The sequence below is a fragment of the Amblyomma americanum genome, chromosome 5 (assembly GCF_052857255.1).
Source record: "Amblyomma americanum isolate KBUSLIRL-KWMA chromosome 5, ASM5285725v1, whole genome shotgun sequence".
NCBI lineage: Eukaryota > Metazoa > Arthropoda > Arachnida > Ixodida > Ixodidae > Amblyomma > Amblyomma americanum.
In genome coordinates, this window is record NC_135501.1 from 197,017,556 (window position 1) to 197,041,600 (window position 24,045).

At 45.7% G+C, this 24,045-nt stretch overlaps 1 protein-coding gene across 1 annotated transcript; it reads right to left on the minus strand.

Annotated features, from left to right (window-relative positions):
- Positions 1-142: 142 nt before the first annotated feature.
- LOC144134490 (uncharacterized) lies at positions 143-23,230 on the minus strand. Its single transcript, XM_077667399.1, has 11 exons — positions 23,078-23,230; positions 21,913-21,987; positions 21,297-21,354; positions 19,626-19,729; positions 18,224-18,328; positions 15,776-15,954; positions 14,718-14,858; positions 13,685-13,858; positions 9,996-10,155; positions 5,503-5,601; positions 143-459 (listed from the first exon to the last, which is right to left on the minus strand). Exons 1-11 carry the CDS (start codon positions 23,106-23,108, stop codon positions 143-145), a joined length of 1,443 nt encoding a protein of 480 aa, XP_077523525.1. The 5' UTR covers positions 23,109-23,230.
- Positions 23,231-24,045: the final 815 nt, after the last annotated feature.

Here is a 24,045-nt window from a genome sequence, read left to right on the forward strand (position 1 = left end):
TAAAACTGTCTAATGAGCCAAATGACAAGTGATGGTGCATACATGTGGAGGTTCGATATTTTTCAGCGCATCCAAAAGATGCGCTATCCAGCTGTCACAATAACATACCGTCCAGCTGTCATAGTAAAAGAAGATATATTTACTAACCAGCGTTGAACCAGCCATGGGCGGCGGCGAGAGGCATCATGTTGAAGACCCTTCTGAAGCAAAAGTGGGGGATGCGGTCTCGTCGGCCGCGGTAAGCGCTCAAGGCGTCTGCGGCCATTAAGCGGCCGCTGGCCAACGGGAGAAGCCGGTGAACCAGGCTCCAAGACATGATCAGCCGGGCGTCGTCGCGCGACATCTGGTTCTTGTTCAGCAGGAGAACCAAGATGCCCGTCACATTGTTCCACATCCTAATGTGGCTCGTGGCTTTGTACGTGTCGCCCGTGGCTTGCGCGAATAGACGCGCCCAGTCCTCTGGAGAGCAAGACGAGCCGTTGAAAGGCTTTAGTTTTGAGCTGCAGCACTAGAACGTCTGCGATTATCGGGTTTGCTATTTATACGCCAAAAACGCACATCCGACATTTATTGTCTGTTCTAATTAACGATACGTGCTAGCATCCGTTCCAATATGCAATATATTTTCTCTCGGTGTACACTGAACAATGCATAACGAACGAACGAACAAATGAACGAATGAATGAATGAATTTTATTTTCCACTTAAAAGCGGAGGGGCCACAGTCGAAAAGCTACAGCCTATACGTAGCTTGAAAATGTCTGCACAACAATATACAAGGCAACAAATATTTAAACGAAATAACAACACGAGAACCGTCGAACACAAGAGAACAATAGACCCTCCGCGGTGGCTCAGTGGTTACGGCGCTCGGCTGCTGACCCGAAAGACGCGGGTTCGATCCGGGCCGTGGCGACTGAACTTCGATGGAGGCGAAATTCTAGAGGCTCATGTACTGTGCTATGTCAGTGCACGTTAATGAACCCCAGGTGGTCGAAATTTCCGGAGCCCTCCACTACGGCGTCCCTCATAGCCTGAGTCGCTTTAGGACGTTAAGCCCATATGACACATAACAACACTAGAAGCTACTCGATTTTTTGCTAACAAAGTAACTTTAATGCCCTGGGAGATAAGGTAAATGCGTCATTTTTCTTTGCGGCATATTTATTTAACAACAGAGGCAATGAGAACTGTAGCGCTTGTTTATCATAATTTGTTCTTGCACGTGGCAGAAGCCATCTGTCACTGCACCTGGTGAACACATATTTCTCTTTTGGTTTTAATTCAGCCAGGAACATAAGAAAAGCAGCTGTTGTGAGAGAAGAGAACCTGAGGTGATATACTAGCTGGTATTTAAAAAGGACATTAATACGAACAATCCTGGACTGAAGGAAAACCTCAGCCGTATGAGCTATGAAACTGGCACTGGCAGTTAAACTAATCGCTTTCTTTTGAAGCATTACTATCAGAGCGCCAACCGTGCAGTGCCGTTCTGAAGAAGCTAAGGTGGTGCCTGGCTCGCTGAACGCGTTTCTAAGAAGGTTTTGTCTGGTAGGATGCTGTCTCCGCAGAAATTGTCATTAAATAATAATAATAATAATAATAATAATAATAATAATAATAATAATAATAATAATAATAATAATAATAATAATAATAATTGGTTTTTGGGGAAAGGAAATGGCGCAGTATCTGTCTCATACATCGTTGGACACCTGAACCGCACCGTAAGGGAAGGGATAAAGGAGGGAGTGAAAGAAGAAAGGAAGAAGAGGTGCCGTAGTGGAGGGCTCCGGAATAATTTCGACCACCTGGGGATCTTTAACGTGCACTGACATCGCACAGCACACGGGCGCCTTAGCGTTTTTCCTCCATAAAAACGCAGCCGCCGCGGTCGGGTTCCAACCCGGGAACTCCGGATCAGTAGTCGAGCGCCCTAACCACTGAGCCACCGCGGCGGGGCTCATTAAATAAGCAAGCATCCAGATTTCAAAGTCAGATGACAATAAGCTTACTTATTAATACGAAACGCAGCATAACCTTAGTTGCTTTTGCGCCATTAAACTCCATAAAAATAACTTTTGATGAGTAAGTGGCACTGGACCTTGAGGCAAGAGACACTTTGTATCTATATCGGTACTTTCAGGATGTCCTGGGAAAAGCCGCGCATTGGAACGCGCCCTCCAGTCTTACGGAGTCCAGGATTGCCAAGTCCCATAGGCGGTTGCCAAACTGGGCTCTAATTGTTTGCGCTACCGTATACTACAAATGATCCACCCCCGATCTACAAGATGAACAAGACGCTCGTCACACTGACTTGACAAGTTGCAGCGAAGTCGTCAGACCAAACAATTTACTTTTACTTTAACAAGTTCACTGTGCCGTGGGTCACCATGAGTCACGTTGCGTATGCAAGGTGCGCATGCGCAAATAATGAGTCAAACGGTGAAATAAAGGGTTAGCTTAGCAAGTTAAAAAAAAAAGATGCCCCCACCGTCTGGAAGACGTTGAAGTAACGAGCGTTAGCTGTTTGGTTTACTAGAATTAATACGAACGTGATTAAAGACAAGTACACCAATGTAAATACGAATTTGACATCTTGGATTTATAAGTGACGTCACCAATCAATTACAAATTGATATATCAGTGACGTCACCAATCAATCTTTAATTCGATATACTAATGACGTCACCAATCAATCACGAATTGGGTTGCTATATCGATTTACTATGGCGGCCACTATCTTGAATTCCTCGGACAGAATTCTAATTTCACGCCGAAGGGAGGTGGTAGCAGACCCAAAGAAAACGAAATCCTTTAAGAGCTAACGCTCTTAAAATGAAAATATTGGCTAGGAGGTTTGAAACATTATTGAAAAAATATTGTTGGTCTACATCAGATATGCGGCGTAAGACGTCGATCAGTTACCACTAACATTCATACAGCTAGGTGTATACTTGATTTCTGTGATAGTGTAAGCGGTGTCGTGGCCACGCTTCAGATTGATCTCCAAAAGGAAGTTACTTTTCGACACTACACCACGTAAACACTGCATCTACTCTTAATGCCCGCGCTGCGGTGCTCCCCATTCTCGCCACTTCACGTTTCCAACGTGGGCGGGGCAGAGGATGTCACGTGGCGCGTGCGTCAGAATGTCGCGATTTGATTGACGTCGCTTTGCTCTCCCCGCTGGATCACGATTTTCGAATCGCGCGAGAAATATGGCCAGAACTTGTTGGGCGCTGCAGCGGCGAGAGTAATCGCATCTGCGAAATTTTTAAAAGAAATTTATATTACTAACGGCCGGCTACTAGTCGCTAATTGCAACCAAAGGCCTGTCGAGAAAAGTTAAAAAGTTAACTATTCGAACTCACTTGGTAACTTTAGAAGTTAACATTATTCGCTTGCTTTTGACGTCCCCCGACACTGATATTACTGTGCCGCACAAAGCTTTTTCTTTACCTCAGAAGCCTTGCTTTTAAAAATTAGTGGCGGGCTTTCCTGCAACACCTGGTGCAAGCTGAATCCTTTTATAGGAGTGTTGTTTCATATAATTCTACGTGTGGGTTTGTTTAGTAGCCATGTGAAGTACGGGCATTATGATACGCCCATGATATAGCCATATTTTCGGTCGGCAAGGAAATCATTAGTCAGGCAGCAAATAGGATCAATTATTTTTCCATGGTTTGCGGAAGTGCTGTCAAGTAGAAAAATGTTTGAGGTTTTGGCACGGAGACCAGAAACCAAAAACTGGAGTGCTTGATAATGTGACTTGGAACTGCAACAAAGTATCTCTGAGCCCCGCTAGAAAACTACAGGAACAGCGACCCATATGGGCAACCTAGATGGAGGAGCTGCGGAACGATGCAGAAAAAGGGGACATGAGGCTAAACCAACTTCTGTATTTTCTCTCACAACTGCATGCAGTTTGTTTCTCAGCGAGGTGTGGTACGGGCCGCAGGTTTTGAACTGTCCAAGTATGAATATACAAAAGCTACACAGGACCTTAGCATTGTTTATCTGGGCTTCATCTTATGAGAAGAAAAGCCGAACAAACATCTTCCGCCGCGTAGGCTCTGGTGGCCTTTCTTTGTCGCACTTATTCTTGTGTTAAGCTGTTAACCATTTCATATTCATACGAGATGTAAAGGATTCTTTTCTAAGTACCATTTGTCAGTAACGCTTGGCACGAGCTCTGCCGATGTATTTTGTAGCAAATGTTTGCCACAGGACTGGTTTAACTTGTGGTTCCTTTTGTGAAATTGTTCGAGCAACCTGTATTTATGTACGAATTGAGTAATTAACCAGTGTCACCAGAAAACGGCTTTAAAGATATCTTGCTAAAGTAGTCTTGCCTCTTCCTGTGTACTGGTGGTTACACTCTTTTGGACCCGGAGAGAATGTATTAGAACGTCTAAAACGGATGCCTGTAAGGCCGACTGGGAAAACCTTCTTTGAACTGAATGCGGGGGTTATGCTCGATAATACATGGATGCCGGAAAACAAAAATTGCACCATGGGGTGCCAATAGTTTTTTGTGCGGTACACCACAAACTGTTAAACATGTATTTATAGATTAGTGACATGATGCTCTCTTTCCGAATTCCGCTGAAAAATTTGCCTTTACATACCCATAAAATTCGTTTTTTGGCAGTCGGTGATGATGATGGTCTTCCGTGTAATGTGCAAATGTCATTTGGTTTAAGCAGCATATGGAAACGCCATATGGCTGTTCGCCATGCTGATGTTCATGTAAGAGATATTCACGAGTCGTTTTGAAATTCTGTCCGCCAGAAATGTTTGTCATAAATATCTCAGTCATGTGTACATGAGTGTTATGTGTACTGGTGATAGTAACAAATTAACCAGATATGGTATTGAGGGCAGGAAGGTGGGAATCTTTACAACACAAAACTTAATGAACAAGGATTGAAGAAGGGAACCTCAGTGTGCTTACGTTTCGACAAGAGGACTTCTTGTCGAAACGTTGGCTAAGCAGACTGTGGCTCCCACATAAATAAACCCTTGTTCACTTTGTGGTTGCGAGGTATGTGCCGATATACGGGTCGAGTTCCATCGAAATACACTCGCGTTACGTCGCGCAAGCACTTTGCACCAACCAAGACACGTGGGCGACACTTCTCCACAGCCAACCTATTGCCTGCTCAATGACGTAGAAGGCCACTAAAGCACCATCCTTTTTGATTTTCGCACACTGGATAACTTGTGGAGTTATGGCAATAACGTTGCAAAGGCAAAAATATGTACGTTGAAAGACGATGGTGCAAAATGACACAGGGCGAAGACTTAAACCACATAAAATAACACACCATCGCTAACATTTTACATTAATCCCCAGGCTGCTATTTTTAAATGCCTTTAGAGTCAATGAAATGAAGACCCAAAATATTGCGAGGTATCGAAGAGGTGTTTACCGTGCCACAAGACCCAATAAAGAACCCAACGTCCACAGAGCGCATGTAGATGATGAAGGTAACGTACCTGCTTGGTAATAATCTTTCGTCAAACTTCCGAACTTGCTCAGAAGTAAAGTTGTGATTGACCAGCTGCCCTTCCAGATTGCTGCTATAAGATCTTTCACTGGAGAGAGAAAAGAAAGCAGTAATATATATATATATATATATATATATATATATATATATATATATATATATATATATATATATATATATATATATATATATATATATATATATATATATATATATATATAAAAATCAGCCTCACACCAAAAGCAACAATGTTACAGTATCATGTAGTCAAGAGTTCGACGGAAATCCGTCTGGTCAGGCATGGTGATGCAATGAAGTGAAGTAGCAGTCACTGACCATAGTCGAAAAAAGAAAGACGTTTCGAAACCCGTACGGGTTTCTTGTTCACAGTGAGCAGGACATGAGCGGTGGAGAATTTACAGCGAATTTATGGCGAACGTACAGAAGAATTCTAACACTGCTGACCCCATCGATCACAAACCGTAATCCGTGTGGTCATAAGGGCGAAACGGTTTAGCACGCTGGGCTGTTGAGCCCACATGTCTCTTGGGGCACCGCGCGACGGTCGCTCCTCGGTTGTCTGGTGGGGAAGTGCACAGTGGTAAATTTCCCTCTCCCCTTTTAAGGGAGGCGAGGGAAAGAAAAAAATTCACGGGGGCACTTTGCTGACCTAACCTGTGGTGAGGTGAAAGCCTTTAGCGCGGTGTTTCTGCTTAATCCGCCTTTTTGATATTCCTGTGCTGCCACCTCGCGTACAACGCTGGAAGCTCACTGGAAGGGTACTGTTCTCCCAACCCGGCCGGACTGAGTGCCGCTGCGGAGCACGTTTTGTTGGAATCTGTCAACGATGGCGTGTCCTGGGCAGCACCTGGTACCTGGAGGATTTCTAGGATTGACTGATGGCTCGGTGCGAAGTCCGAAGCAGGCTGCTGTGCCCACCGAAGAGCAAATCCTTCAGTATCTCCGATCAACCGGCATACGATGCGAACGCCAGCAGAGCAAGGGCCGCCGCTTCAGAGATGAAGGCTACATTCGGAACATAATGTTCAATGAAATATCCCCGATCAGTGAGGTTGGCGTTTTCCGCTGTGTATGCCTGCCATCCATTAAAAGGTGGATACTGCATTGTGCACGCCGTAGCATAGAAAACGACTGGGGACAACAGTTTTCGCAAGCAATCGTTGTGCTCAAGCGCTGCCGAATAGCTACACGAACTACAAAACCACAAGCGTACTCGCAACATGGCAGCTCTGCTAGAATTTCACTTTATTTTCCCACTGCACACTGCTGCATAGGTTAAACAAGCATGCGCGTCCATAAAGACGAGCGCGAGGGGCGCACATTGAGTCATTCCGGCGATACCACGCAGCGCTCTTCATCATGGATATGATGCGAACACACGCATAACGCACCACCTTCTTCTGCCTCTTAATACATGGCACATACCCACACCGGGGGATTGGCCAGGGTAAGGTTGCATAAACAAGGAAATTTCAATAGGAGATTATGACAAAATTCTAGCACCATGCGTGAATGCTCTCGTAGCTTCTTTTTCGTTGTCCGCTCCATCGCGCGTTGAAAGCGGCTCACAGCACTTGCCCATTCGGCCTTCTTGTTTGAGAAAGCAAAAAGCGTCGGAACGAAGTCTAAATGCCGCGGTGACATTCGAGGCCTTCCTGGCCATGAATAAAACCTTTCGTGGTAGACTGCACATGCATTTAAACGCAGTACCTCGTCCGTACCTGTCACAAAGTGATTCTCGCACAGTCTAATTGATCTGCTTGACGGTGCCCAAGGGCGGCACGATCGTCGAGCCGGCGAACTGCTTTTATCCACGCTTCGCGTCGAAGGCGGTCCCGGGAAGCGTTCGGAAAGCGAAAAACTCCGAGTTTGCTTCCCTTCACATATTGGGCATTGCAGCCGTATGTAACACATGTCGTAGGGATCGCCAAATGCGTCGCGCTGAACGCCCGACGACTGCAGCAACGCACCCCGCCTAAGAAGTCGGTTTGTTTACACTTCCACGGCCGGTCTCGAGTGGAGCGCGCGACCCTTCCAATATGTTTGGCGACACCGCCGCCAGGGGATGGGCGCATGCGCAGTCGCGTCGTGAAAAAGGCGGATTGTGTCGCTAATGTGCGGTGAAGATGTGGATTAAAGAGAGAGGAGAGCGTTTAAGCGGAATCCTTCCAGATCGGCGTCCTGGAGGCATCTGGCAAGGTTGCCTGGGGAGCGCTCCTCTAGAACGATGGTGGCGCCACTCAATGACGTCACACAAATGCGCAGTAGGCTGAAGCGAAGGTGCATTGTCTGCTGGCGCATTGCGCATGCGCAGTGCGTTACCGTATACTGAATTCCCGGTTACGACATACTACACCAACAACTACTGGTACAAAATAACTTATAACTAATTTACTAAATAACCAATTATAACTATTCATCACCAATTATCTCAGCACTGATTGTTAAATAATTAGCGAATAATTAGGTAATTGGTAATTATAATTAGTTAAGTGCAATTAGTAAGCACCTAATCAATTATTATAATTAATTATATTGAGTAAATGTTTTCCAACTAGTTGAAGATTGACTATGGATAGTCAGTGCACTATATATATATATATATATATATATATATATATCGCCTAGTTAATTATTATAATTAGTTAATTACATTAATTGAGTATATGTTTTTAACTAGTTGATGATTGACTATGGATAGTTAGTGCACTATATATGCATGCACACACACACACACACACACATATGTATATATATATATATATAGCTACGACATACTACACCACTGATGGCATCAATTTGACAGCTATAGTGTAACACTTTGCTGTGAGCATCCCCGCTGGCGAGTCATGAGCCTATAAAGGCTTTCGCCTTAATAGGGAGAAAAGGTTGGAGGTGACAGGTGGCCTTGAGGCGTGGTCGCCCCCCTGGACCAACCACCTCTCGGCTGTGGCAGTTGGATGGCCCGAAACCAACCTAAACCTTCCTCCGAAGCCCACTGCAGAGTATCGGCTCTTTGCTATAACAGTAGAGCTAACGCTCAGAGATTCGTGTTACGCACTCCTAACCGTCTTGTGATTTTTGACCGTTAAGGCTTCCGTTCTGCAAATAAATTCGCCATCACCGTTGTCGTCAGTGTTGTGAGCGAAAAAAATGGCCGGCGGTTTAGCGTTGGTAAGCGCGAAATATTGTGGGAAAGCACTGTTTTATGCAGATGGACACCACCGCCTTGCACTTCAAAGCGCAACTCAGTGTCCACTAATCCCAGGAGCCAGTTATGGGTGTTTCCTTTCTTCAGACCAACGGTCTACACCTTGCGATGGTTTTGACAAAAGGAAAGAAGCAGGACTGCCTCAATTTGTAGGTGGAAGCCACCGCCTACACACAGCACGATTGAGGTATCCACTGACCCAGCGATAGTTACACTTGCTACCAGAGGCTTCACACACACACACACACACACACACACACACACACACACACACACACACACACACACACACACACACACACACACACACACACACACACACACACACACACACACACACACACACACACACACACACACACACACACACACACACACACACACACACACACACACACACACACACACACACACACACACACACACACACACACACACACACACACACACACACACACACACACACACACACACACACACACACACACACACACACACACACACACACACACACACACACACACACACACACACACACACACACACACACACACACACACACACACACACACACACACACACACACACACACACACACACACACACACACACACACACACACACACACACACACACACACACACACACACACACACACACACACACACACACACACACACACACACACACACACACACACACACACACACACACACACACACACACACACACACACACACACACACACACACACACACACACACACACACACACACACACACACACACACACACACACACACACACACACACACACACACCGCTGAAGCCCAACGAGTGCGGCTAGAAGTGCTTTCACACTAAAATCTACGGAAAAGCAACCTAGGTCACGTGACTTTGTGGCGTCATCGGAACCTACCCACTGAATTGTGAGCTAATTTACTACCCTGGCAGGCGGCAGTTAAACTAATGATCGGTAGCGAAAGGTTGCTCGCAAAGAGCAACCTGGGTCGCACAAGTGCAACCAGTGCAACCAGTGCCATTGCAGAGCAGTGGCGCATTGCTCAACGGCTGCACCCCTGCGCTGGGAGCGGTACGAGGACTCCCAGGGATCTGCGATTGTAAAATCAAGAGTGAGCAATTCCGCATATATGGGTCTTAACACATTAAAGCTGTCGCGTGGACCTCAAGTACCCCTCCAATTGTTTCTTTTCTTCGCTTTTAAAAGAGAGCACCAAAGAGTGTACCCACCGATCACCTCCAAGTTAACGATGCGCTCGGCGAGCGCTGAAGAGTCAATGTTCGGATCATACAAGTGCAGGTAACTCCGGTAGAATGCCAGCAGCTGCGGGCGAGTGTTTTTCTTGTGCTGGCTGTTCATCCAGTTCTCATCGTCCTTGTTTATCCACGCCTGTGGCAGCAAAACCTCTGTTACTCAGTTGCATATTTTAGAACTCAGCCTTCGTTCAGAGAAGGCTGGCAGCCAAGAAAAGAAAATGCGGCACTGCCGCCAAAAAGGAAAAGGTAATAACCACTTCTATTCCTTAGGCAAGAGAAAATAATGCCTCGGTTGTCGCTTTATAAAAAATCCCTCCGACGTAGCGAATTTTTCTATATCATGATGATGGCGAATTCTAATGGCCCAAGGGCTAACTGGGCCAACAGCACCATGGCACACGGCGTTTTCGTCTACATAGGGGGGTTCAAACACCTATTTACCAAGTGTGTCGTCACCAAGTATGTCGAGCACCAGGTCAGGGCAATGCTTGTACCCATTGAAATACCGTTGGGTACCCGGTGGCCTTGAACAGCGAACCCGCTAAACCACCCAGATGTGCCTGGAGACGCATGCTCAAACCATTATGCCACCACTGTGGTCCAGCGGAGTTTCCTCACGAAGACAACATGATCCTGGTGCTTCAACGTATGTTTCGAACTGATCTGTCTGAATATAGGCTAATACAAATCTAATATTCGCTTCTGAACATTGCAGCTAGATGTAATGAAGTGTTGATCTATGTTGCATTACATATGCCCCCACAAAGCCGCATGGCCTCTAATGGATGTCAATTTAAGATAGGTTAATGATCATGGCTTCCTTCAAATCATCATCATCATAATCATCGTCATCATCAATCTGATTACGCCTATTGCTGGCTAATGGCCTCTTCCATGTCTCTTCTGTTAACCCTGTCTCTCCAATTAAGCGTGTAAACGTCTCTTCGCTTTTCACGTGACGCAAGCTCATGAACTGAATCTCGGAAAAATGTCCCGCATGTCTCTGCTCTTAACGCAGGAATGGTTGCGTTAATCGATTGGAAGTCGTGATACCACTGGGACTTCATTAGATCCCGCCTAAAATTAAATATGACGTGACAGCAACAACTTGTTATTTATATTTGGGAAATTAGCCTATTTACTACAGGGAACCTCTGTCGCCAGGAGGCATCACTGCACGAAGACATGCATCATTATATACAAGCTATGCACTCGCGCTAATCAGGGTAAAGACAGCGAAGAGAAAGGATATTCAGAACTGATACACATTGGTCATGCTCGTGCAGCCAATTTTTTCTACTTGTAAAAATAGCCTGGTGTGCAAGACATCACAAGGCTTCTCAGTCGGTATAATATACCGATTCCTTCCAGAATCGATTCCTTTTTTTTAGCGATAGCTAAATTACGGTAGCATTTGGAGCCTTCAGCGTGGCGTCGCCGCCACGCCGTGGCTTCGCCGCCACGGTGTCACGTGGTTGGTCACGTGGTGCAGAGAAGCTGCCGGCGGCGCGGTGCCGTGGCTGATCACGTGGTTCGTCACGTGACCAAGTTCTACTCAGCCAGCTGTAGCTATCGCGTCACTCCAGGTTTAACCAGAGCTAAACCACCGCTATTTTTTTTTAATTTCTCGTCCTTCGTCATTCGCTAAAGCGACGCCACACCCTAGACTTGTGCTAATTGTCGGGAGTGAACAGGGACGTATGCTACTTCAGCTAATGAGGTAGGGCTGGAAATTCAGAAATGGCACGGCATTGGTTTGGGAATCGTTATATTATACCATTCCTTTTTCTACTAGTCATAATTGCATTGATCAATTACGTCTCTGAATCAGTTCATAGGTAAGGGAAGAATTTGTTCACTGCAAGTACGTCGGCATTGAAGCTCTCTCTTTATGCAGTTGGCAGAGTCTTCCCCAGACTGCTAATGATCCTGGATTCGAATCCCGGACCAGCAGTGATTTCTCTTCAACGCCGAAGTTTCTGACAAAGAGTTATGGTTATCCTTTGCGAAGATAACAATCGTAGAGATATGAGGAAAGACAAAAAGACGTTTCGGGTCCTGCTCAGGTCTCTTATACCCAGCGAGTGCTGGATGAAAGGGTGATACCTTCCTTTATTGTTCTTTGATGGCACTTAGGTGGGGCTCTAATGCATTATTACTCTACGAGTCGAAATCTTCTTCAAATTGGGGGTTCAAATACAATTATCTCAAGAACTATTTGTTCTAATTAGCCCAGGTAAGGTGACTGATCAACGTCATAACACCAGTCAATATGCATAAAATTATTTGGCCTACCTCTTTGTCTTGGGTTTGTTGTCCTCGTATACTTTCCATACTCCTTACACTGAATAAATTTTCTCTCGAATTTTTCAGTTTATCTTCAAGTTGTTTTGTTAACCTCAAAGCTTCTGTGCCGCAGGTCGGTGCAGGTGTCATACAGGGGTGTTGGTAAGCTGCCGTTAAAGACCTCGGTGTACGTGCCTTACCAACGTTACTATTCTCATTCCCCAAGTTATTACTCTCTCAGTGTCCAGACCTATGGTCACTACTTGTATACTGTTATTTTTATTGTACACTGTGTTGTTGTTACTGTTATTGTGCAGTGTTGCTGTTATTGCCTTTGTACACTGTATAGTACACTTGTAATTCCCTAACCACTTCGAAATATCTCGGCGCCAATTATAAATTGTCGTTTCCTTACCAAGCTCCTGAGCTTTACTGGTTAACCTTTAGTCCATTGATTCTGCTGGAATGAAGGCAACAGTACGTTACCCAAAGCAATAGTGTATAATTGCAGTTCTCCTTTGTCAGGATTTTTTTTTTGCCTTGCCTTTAGCATCCCTTTATGCTGTTGGCAAGAATTGCACTGATATTTCCAGCGACCAGAGCTTTGTAAAGCACGCAGTTTCAGGCAGCTTTAATGTACCGTGCACTGCGTTACCGTTACGGAAGTACCGGCAGCCCATCCACTACCTGTGAGCACACGCTGATTGGTCCCGATGCTGCAGGCGCGCGCGGCTGTCGGGCACCTTGCGCCATGTGGTGCCTTCAGGGTGATTTGCGCATGCGCATTGGCTGCGCGCGGGCTCCTGGTACTCACTACCGGTAACACTGTACACGCTATGCTAACGGTGTCCATCAAATTCTGCGCAAGGTAAAACGATGCGCCTGTGCAATTGCAAAGTCAGGTCCTGCTTCCATTTGCATCGAATACAGGACAGGTACTAAGGGAGTAATTACTCACTGGCATCCACCCGAACGCAGCCACACGGCTAGAGAGGAAAGCTATACAGCCTTCTCAGATTAAAGAAAAACTCGTCATGGTCCGAGGGGTTGGGGGGATATTTCTCCTAAACATTTGACCAACACAGTTCCCACTTCGAGTTATTGATCAGTTCGGTCTAGGCCTACCACGAGCTTGCTGTCCCGTTTAGCTCAATTTGTAGAGCGAGTGCTCCGATGAAGCGCTTGTTCCGGGTTCGAACCCCGGACCAGGACGAATTTTGCTTTAACTACGAAGTTTTTGAGAAAGCTGTAAGCTTTCCTCTCTAGCCGTATGGCTGCGTTCGGGTGGATGCCAATGAGTAATTACTCCCTTATTGCAAATTTATTCCTTCTTGGGGGATTCCCCTAAACATTTGACCAATAGGAAAGGTACGTACGCCCAATAATTTGCCGTAAGTGACGTCCCAGAATAGGTCGAATTTCACGAAGGTGGGGAATCCGTATACGCAACTCAGGTAAACGAGCCGGTGCGGGATGTTGTAGAACGGGTCGGGGTCAATGTTCGATAGGTCGAGTCGAAGATGCGAGAGGAATTCCTTGACCGGCTCAAGCTGCATGGAAATGAGAACGAAAAGCAGGAATTAATTAGGTAGTCGCGAAGGCTAATGTTTCATATTCGCCACAGTAATGAGCGCAAGCGTACAGACAACTGTGCGAATGCTTTTATACCTGCGCTTATGAAGAAATTTCCTTTCCTAGTCCTCAAAGCTTTTTTTAGCAGTATTCAACGTCACCAGCGGCCAAATGCCTCGCATCTTACTGTTGTCAACATTAGCAGCTTAAAGCCATGACACAGTGGCGCAGGAAGTTTGAAAAATAGAAAATTGAAACGCTTTGGCTGTGCCCCTGCCCGATGGCAGTCGCCGCGAAAAAGCCAGTTCTGCAGTAATGACAGGTGGCTAAGAACCGACGTCGTCGGTTTGCTCCGTCGTCGGTCGTCTCTTAGAGATAGCGCTCTAACACTCCAGCGATCTAGAGCTAACGTTCTAACACTCTAGCGCTCTAGAGCTAACGCTCTGACACTGTAGTGCTCTAGAGATAACGCTCTAACACTCTAGCGCTCTAGAGCTAACGCTCTAACACTCTAGCGCACTAGAGCTAACGCTCTAACACTCTAGCGCTCTAGAGCTAACGCTCTAACACTCTAGCGCTCTGGAGCTAACGCTCTAACACTCTAGTGCTCTAGAGCTAACGCCCTAACACTCTAGCGCTCTAGAGCTAACGCTCAAACACTAGCGCTCTAGAGCTAACACTTGCCTTCTCTTAGAGCGTTAGCTCTGAGATCAGAAGTGGAGCGTTAACTCTAAAAGAGGGGAAGAGCTTTCCGCAATATTTGAATGTGAGCTACCTTTTGGTACGACACGCAGGAAGGACGCTGTATTCATTTTGCGAACAAAGAGATGCCATTACCTCGGTACGGCTAGTGTTGGATGCGAGTCTGACGCACGCCCGGTACAAGCCGGCTGCCTTCTCCGAGGCTCTCTGGAGTCTGGGTGGAACGTCAATGGTGTTGAGCGCCTCCTTGATCCCTGCTTCTGCGCGTCTCGATAGCTGATGAAAGATTGACAGGAGCAGCAATCAGGAGAAGCGATGATTATGGGCTTGGTTCAGTAAAGGTAAATGCACCCCTTACAAAAATTCTTTAGAAAATCTGTAGACTGTCGATATACTTCTGTCTATAAAGTCTATGGACTCTCTATAGACAAATCCCAGAGAAGTCTATGGGTCATACCAATCCTATAGACAGTCTATAGAAGCTCTTTATATTTATGAACATACACTTCCAGTGAACGTTTGTCTATAGACACTCTATAGACTTCGAATAGACAAAAATAAATATCTATAGGAAGGCAATAGAGTCTAAAGAAGTCTACAGACTGTCAATAGACTGTTTTTGTAAGGGAAGTAGGTAAGGGCGGCGCATATATTAGGTGCATGGTTAGGGGTAGAGTTTGAACTTCGACTGGCACATTTACTCTCGGTCTGGTCTCAATTGAAAATGGTCTCTAGTATTGATTTCAACTTTGGAAAAAAGTGTGTTATATATGCAGCCTATTTCACCTGCGTTCTAAGGGGGCAGTGTGCCTTTCTGCGCGATTGTCGCTCGGGGTTATAACTCATGCTTTTTTTTCGCCCAAGACCACGAGCCGACGAGCGCTTAATTGAAACGACAGAGAAGATTGGTCAGGAATATCAGTAAGAGCTGCTGGAAAAGAAATGCAATTTGGTGCCCTTACGACAACAACCTTGCGCAGACAGAAGCGAGGCCATTACAGTAATGCCTCATTTTCCTTTTCATTATCCAACTTTCATTTTCGCTTACGGCGCGGTTCGGGTGTCCACCGAGATATGTGAGACAGGCGTCATTTCCTTGTTTGACCTCTAGCTACATTCAAGGTGAAGCTTGCGCTCCGCTGACAGCTCGAAAATCTGGCGTAGGGAAGCTTTTCCTTTCAAAATGAACTCGCCTTGGAGATTGCGTCACCGGCACCTGAGAATTTTCCGCAGACGAAGGTGTAAAAGTCTTGGCACGGTGCAACGCTCCGGTTGAGTGCCCTGTTGTAGAAGTCTGCAACGACCTCGGCGCCGCTGGGACGGGGCGTGGTCGTACTTCGTGGCGTGGCCATTGGCGTCGGCCTGACCACAACTGAAGACACAAGGACAAAGAGCTTCAGGTTTGTGCACAATGAAGTGCACAAATGTGCACATGTAGTGTCGCATATTAACAACTGCAGCAATTGTGCACCGAGATTCGAAGAGACTGCGATTCTGGGCTGAAGCCGAAATGAACACGCGTGAGGCTGGCTCTCAAAGCAGTTCATATTAAGAAAAGAATTGCTAGTGGTTTAGCTCTGGTTAACCCTGGTCGAAAGCGACAAGCTGCATCTCCCTGGTTACGTTTGTGGCCGGACGCCTGGCGGTTCCTATAAATAGCCATACTGACACACACACAGTAGTAGGCATCTTTTTTTATTTGTTAGATATCTTCCTTTCGTCGAAACGACATAAAAATCGCTATGACAGGTTGTTCATCTTCCTTCATCGCCTCAGGCGTCTGGCAATGAGCGCGCCCACACGCGCTTAACACCCCTCGACTTCTTAATCCTCCTCTTTTATATGACGTCAGCTACAGCAGCGACACCAGCGGCTATTACACCAACTATCTCGACTCTGACCTTAACCTTATAGACCACCATGGTGTCGATCCTGACTACCACCAGTTATGCTTATGGTTAGACCTCTAGCTGCAATCAAGGTCAAACTTGCGGCCCCGCTGACGGCTCGAAAAGCTGGCGTAGTGAAGCTTTTCGCTTCAAAAAGCTGAAGGATGCATCAGCGATACTTCCCTATCTCTGTACTCAGCCGAGCTTAAGTTTCTGTGCTCGCGTTGTCGCCACTATTCACAGATGAAGAATAAAGTAGTTGTTAGCGTTGTGTCTATCCTTTGTGCTTCTCTCGTGTGCGTGGATTGTCTAATGCTGTGCGCACATCTATCACTATCATGCACCAACTAGGCCCAACAGAAGTGTTATTGAAGCTTTATGTCAGTAGGCATTCATCTGACTGCTCCGCCCGCTTTACCTTTGACTCGCAAGCCACTCGTGTGAGTGTAAACGCGCAGAACACTTGCCACCGTGCGGCACAGGTAATTCTCGCACTGTTCAACCTCTGCTGTTTTTGTATATCTAGCGATAGCTGCTTGTCTGTGCCCTGCAAGGCAAGGCTGCAACAGCGATCTCCAGATGTAAGCCATGTAAGGGCAAGTGCCGTATCTTAGGCAAATTCACACTTGATGTTCGGGTAACCGCATCGAACTTTCAATACTCCGTTCTTAGAGCAACCCACCGTGCAGTGCACCTAAAGCGTTGAATACTGGAACGCTGGTTGAATGCTGGAAAGGGGCTTGGGCAGGGTGTGTAATGCGAGGGCAAGATAACTGCTGGTCCTTAAAGGGTAACGGAGTGGATTCCAAGAAAATTCAAGCGTAGCAGTGGGCGGCGGATAATTGGGTGCATTAGTTTAAGAAGATAGCGGGCATACGGCGGCCGCAGCTGACAAAGGATAGGCTTAACTGGGGAGACATGGGGGCCTTGGCCCTGCAGTTTGCATTGTTGAAGTTGAAAGTTTATTAATAGATCCAAACGAAGTTACAAGCGTATACAGAGAGAGCTCCCATGGTACAAGACCGCGGGTGGGACCTCCATGACAATAAATTTCAATAAGCAACAAAATAGGAAATGCACAACACATTAGCGACGCAGAGAATGAATACATAGTGAAATATAAACAATATAAAAAACAAACAATATAATGCAGAGGAATGCATACTAAACACTGATAGATGCCACTCGTAGCTGATGGTGATGACTGGTGTATTTTGCAGTTACAGAAACGAAGGGCTTTGTAGATATACATATCGATTCATCGACAGTCAAATGCCGAACAAAACATGATACACATACCGGTTAAATAACTGAATGTAATGCAAACGTTTATATGTAATGAGCTGCCAATCGTTGGCACCATGAAATATTTTTTTTGCCCCCTTAGCTTACAATTTGAACGCCTGTTTTTCGAAATATGTTAGCTGAAGCATTATTGTTTAACTGCCTTCACAAGCATCTCGCTTCGAAAAGTCCTAGATATGGAACGCGGTAGCGGCGCTTTATTAAATTAATTTCAATTTCGCTTCTCGGTGCAAAGACAAAGTATGACGTCGCAAATACGCCACTGACCGCATTGAGGCCGCAGTTTAGGAAGGCCCTTTATGGGGAAGAATGCACAAAACCTTGCGCAGTTTACTAACAAGGGGGTTAAAATATTGAACTTTCGAGATTCTCAAAGCGGATGTAAGTTGCAAAACATCTTCCTCACTGGCTCTCGAATACTCACTGCAAAGAAAGGCAGCTCCTTACCTTCTGGTTTGGGAAGGGATCCCTGGGAAGCTGGCGCGGAGGGTTCACCGCCAATCCCTTTGCTGCCGAAGATTCCGACGTCCACACCTTCACCGCCGCTGTCATCTGCGTCGCAAAAGCCCAGAAAACCGAAGGGAGATGCAGACTCTGATTTGATCACAGAAAAGGTGTGTTTTGCAATGTGACTTTCCCAACGCAAATAGAGACTGAAGCAAAAACGAGTACGTTCAGGTAGCGAACGCAACTTTCGAGTTCCGGAGACCTGGCTCTCGGAAAGGTTGCCAACATGGTGACAACCTCTGAAGCGAGCGCCCCTAGCTCCAAAACATCATGCACTGGTAATGGCCCCGAGCACAATTGTGTTAGACTCTACTATCCACGCGGAAGCTTTCCCAGTGGGTGAAATCCTTGCTAAGATTCCTTTAGAGAGTGTGTAGACTATGCAGAAAAATCCTCTTCACTAGTCAACAGACAACTCAAATCATATAGACAGTGAAGAGATTATCTATAGATTTATGGCCATACACGTTTAGTAGGCTTTTGTCTATACACACTTCACAGACTATGAAGAAAGAAAAGGAAATATTGATATCAAGGCAATAAGGTCTATAGGAAGTCTATAAAAAGTCCATAGACCATTTTTTAAGAAAGCTTCTAACGGCAACAAGAGGCCTCAAGTTCAAAGCTAATTACGCAAGACAAAGTTTTAGCCGCCACTTTCCTGCACTCCAGTGAGAACATTGCATCGTGCAGCAAAATGATAATCACCGTAATTTGCTATCATTGCCGCTACTAGGCCAAGATAGTGAGTGGTGTTCTGTCTCCTGACTTCAAACCTGCATCACGACTTCCTCTGACAGTTGGATCACTCTCTATACTGACAGCTACCCTTCTTACCGTTCATTTAGCCCTTTCTGACGCTACATCGACGGTGGGGAGCATTCTATGCGTGTCATAAGGCACAGCAATAATAATAATAATAATAATAATAATAATAATAATAATAATAATAATAATAATAATAATAATAATAATAATAATTGGTTTTGGGGAAAAGGAAATGACGCAGTATCTGTCTCATATATCGTTGGACACCTGAACCGAGGCGTAAGGGAAGGGATAAAGGAGGGAGTGAAAGAAGAAAGGAAGAAGAGGTGCCGTAGTGGAGGACATAAGGCACAGCAAAATCCATATTTCTTAACAATCGCTGGAGCCATTGCCAGTGCTCTCCTAATTCCTTCCAGAAAATTCGAACTTTAGTCTTTTTCTTTTGGCATGTGAGGCGTTATTACTACCCAACAAGAAGTATAACGTCACATGTTATCTTGCAGATTACGCCTCAAAAGGATACACGGCTGGCTGTCTTGCACCTATACTTTATCGCGGGCATGATCGCTCTCACCGGTGCGCAACGCTTGCAGGTAGATGAAGGCTGCCAGTGCGATAAGTCCAATCAGCACCACGCTGACCATCAGGACCGACAGCCTGTCCTTGGCGTCGAAGTCGCTGCATGACAGGCGTCGAGCAGTGCCTTTAGATGCGCGCGTGCATTTCACAACGTGACTAACGAGTTGTGCTAACAATGAGAGTCCCGCGATGTAGGATGAGTCGGCAAGGTTACTAAAGCCTCGCGACATGTCGTAGCAGTATTAGTAGTAGTACACGCGGTTTCGTGACGAGGCCTTAATTTGACTGCGAGAAAGCGAGGGCTGGCGTTAGATCAAATAGGGGTCGAATAAGCAAAGCGGAGAGAATCGTCAATTAGAGGATCCGGAGTTCACGGGTTCGAACCCGACCGCGGTGGCTCCGTTTTTATGGAAGGGAAACGCAAAATGCGCCCGTGTGCTGTGCGATGTCAGTGCACGTTAAAGATCCCCAGGTGGTCGAAATTATTCCGGAGCCCTACACTACGGCACCTCTTTCTTCCTTTCTTCTTTCACTCCCTCCTTTACGCCTTCCCTTACGGCGCAGTTGAGTTGTCAGCCGATATGTGAGACAGATACTGTGCCATTTCCTTTCCCCAAAAACCAATTTTCATTTCAGCCCGCTACGCCAGATTTTACAAAAGAGCGTAAGAAGCTACGTTTGCGCGCCGCTGAGAAGTCACAGCCGAGAGGCATTTTCCAGCAGCTGAGTAGCCCCATTAAGTGGTCGAAGGTGTGGTCACACGCTATAGTAATGGAACGCTCGGCGAGCTAGACAGCATACGTAGTGGAATAATAATAATAATAATAATAATAATAATAATAATAATAATAATAATAATAATAATAATAATAATAATAATAATAATAATAATAATAATAATAATAATAATAATAATAATAATAATAATAATAATAATAATTGGTTTTGGGGGAAACGAAATGGCGCAGTATCTGTCTCATATGTCGTTGGATTGGACACTTGATCCGCGCCGTAAGGGAAGGGATAAAGGGGGGAGTGAAAGAACAAAAGGAAGAGGTGCCGTAGTGGAGGGCTCCGGAATAATTTCGACCACCTGGGGATCTTTAACGTGCACTGACATCGCACAGCACAGCACACAGCACAAGGTGCCATATTTTCCATGTTCTGTGTTTCTTCTACTTATACAACAGTGGAAGAAACACAGAACATGGAAAATATGGCACCTTGTAGGTCTAAAGGCCAATAATTCAGAAATCAAAGATCCGGGAACACAGATAAGAAAAAGCAAGAAGTTGATACTGAAGAAAACTTCAGGGAGAGGGAACACAGGGCGTACTATCAAGGAAACAATAAATTTAAAATTGCATTTCATTTTTTTCTTTATTATGCATTATATGTGGAATTTCCTTGCAGGTTTTAGCGATGTCCTCACTTCCTTTCTATATTTTCTTTTATTTGCGGTGTGGATTCTTGATATGTAGTTTAATAAGGTTTTTATACAATTATGCGTTCTCCAAATGAAGGTTTAATTTAGAGAGAGAGAGAGAGCACTTTAGTTGCATCGCCCGTCTTCTAGCGTAATTGAGCTTAGCGCTTCTTCGCAGATACAGGTTTATCCGCGGTACAAGAATTTCTCTGCAGCGCCGATGCTGTAGCCAGGACTTACCCTGTTTTTGTGGTCGAAAAGGAACCTCGCATTGAACCGTCGTCGAAAGGAAGTGGAGCTGAAAAGAAATCAAGCTTGGGTGAAATTCAGAAAGTGGCCTACGATGCGGCACGTGTTATATTATTTACTATACACATTACAGCCACGTTGCCCTGCGTGCATAAAGTTAGGAGAGCGCTCGTAGCTTATAGTGTCACTTTGAGGGCGCCCATACAGTATATAGGAGTTAACATTGATACGCTCACCAACTAATTACTTTTGTGGTTCATGCAAGGTACTTCTTTCGCAGCATATTGGGACAACTAAAGAAGTCGCTAGGAGGCTTCACGAGCTATGTTACAGTGCTTGCAAAGGTGCAGTAGCAATCGTATGATTTTGCGTGCCGTACTCTTGACTGAAAGCCTGAAAGCAACACAAAGCAGAAAAGATAACGCGAAGACGTTGTCTATAAGTGGAGCTGTTGTCTGCCTTGCGGTGGAGCGTTCTCAAGCGCAACCTCCCAAAATGTACACCGAGTATCTCTCACTGGCTTGACGAGAGGAAAGTCATGTGTTCTTGCTAAATGCGCCTTGCTAGGTGCGCTCATCTTTTGTTTTTTAAAGTCTTTCGCACCTACCTGATGAAGGCGTTTCATAAGGGGAGGGATAACCAGTCGTTGGATACATGGCGTACTCTGGTTGCGATGGGTCTCCTGAAACAAAAATAGATCATAAATGGGGGTTAACCTCTGTTTGGCTTAGCGTTGAACAGAAATCAATGCTTAAGAGCCCGCGAGTAAGGGGTAGTGCGGATAGACTTGTGAAGAAAATTGAAAAAAAAAAAATATCGGTAAGTCAAGTGAAAATATCAGGAAACTAGCAGGAATTTTTCGCCTCCCCACTGCTATAAAAATGGCGAGGATAGCTGTGTCAGAGTCGACTGCCAACAGGAGTGCCAGAAGATGATGCTGATGGTGATCAATTTTTATCGCGCACGGGCACCTGCGGCAGGAGAGCACCATGGCACAAGGTTTTTTTCTTCTACTCCAGGTGAGGTGAAAGACCCATTTCCCAAGCATTTCACCCTAAAGAAGCCGAGCACCAGACCAAGCTTGTACCCATTGTATCACCGGTGGGTACCCGTCGGCACTGGGGATCGAACCCCGCACCTCCCGCATGAGGGGCGGATACTAAATGACTAGGCCACCGCTGGGGTCGGCAGTGCCAGAAGGTGCCGTAGCAAGAACATCTGGCATCGCCACAAGACAACGTTATGATATTGACTAAGATAGACCGCAAAGTCGGCACCGTTGACCAAATATATTCGTCTCTTAACCTGTGCCTGAAAAAGGGGACACTTCGCGTGTAACAAAATGGCATATTCATTGCAAAGCTCAGCGCACAACATCCGCATGGCGAGCGACGTTGCCATCTGGTCACCGGCCAAGTATGGAGGCGCGAACTTTAATAACGAAAAAAAAAAATGACTGGCAGCTCACGATAAAACAACCGCAATAATACCAGAACCGCCGTGCTTTACTCTTCGCTTCGCGTCCCTTGCTCAGTCAGATACCTATATTACACCATCTCTGAGTGTTTTCGTGACGCGCTTCACCCGTTCAGTCTGGTGCCCTTATTGGGATAAACGGCACTTAAGCTAAGACAGACTGAGTTTCTGTATAGTTAGTTCCAATTGCGCATCGATAAACAAAGCCAAAGAGTATCGTAGCCTCGTCCTAATATAGCCTCGTCCTAATAGGGTACGCAAAAACCCCACAAGACGGTAGCAGCCGTTCACCGTACCTGAAGGAGAAGCGAGACTTAGGGGCTCCATTCTGCGAAGGATGGTCAGAGGACGAGGCTGTAATGGAAGTAGGCTTTCGCACGTAGGCTCAGGGATGCGGTCAGGGAGGAACAGCGAAGCGCAGAAACCGCTACGATGGAAGACAAGGCTTGACTGGCTGTGACGTCAGAGCTCTGGCCGCGAGCTGCTTCGTTTTCACAGATCGCGTGCTGGAAGCAGGGAACGCTGCACAAAGAAGAAAACTATGCGACAGTGTTTATTGCGACAGTGTGCTTGCCGGTACACAACTCAAGAACGAAGCGGTTTAATTGAGAAATCGGTAGTTTTCTTGAATAAACTGTGTCCGTCGACGCCAAATTTTCGCAGCGAGTCCCCAGAGGCTTCGTCATTCGCAACAAAAAGGGTCGACACCAGTCCTCCGTGTATACATCTCGAGTTCGAATAGACTGTCAGGAAAATCTTTAACATATTTTCTCAGAGCAGTTTTAAGACCGTTAGCTCTTACTCATCACGTTTCTCGAGTTCTTGGGGTCTGGAACCGCCTACTTCGGCGCGAAATTTTCGAAGTCCGAGGAAATCAAGATGGCGGCCCCCGTAGTAAATCTATATAGCAACCCAACTGGTGATTGATTGATGACGTCATTAGTATATCGAATTGGTGATTGATTGGTGAGGCAACTGATATATCAAATTGGTGGTCTATTGGTGACGTCAATTATAGATCCAAGCTGTCGGACAACAATGGTAATTAATTGGTAACGTCATTAATTAATCCAAAATGGCGGCATCTAACGCTCGTTACTTCAACGTCTTCCAGACAGTGGCGGCATCTTTTTTCATTTGCGGAAAGAACGTTTAAAAGTATGTGGAAAGAGCCAGAGAAGCAATATTGACAAAAGAACAATTGCAGTTGTCCTCCTTATTCCTTTAATGCTCGAATCAGCATAGAAAAGTGCGCTTAACAGAC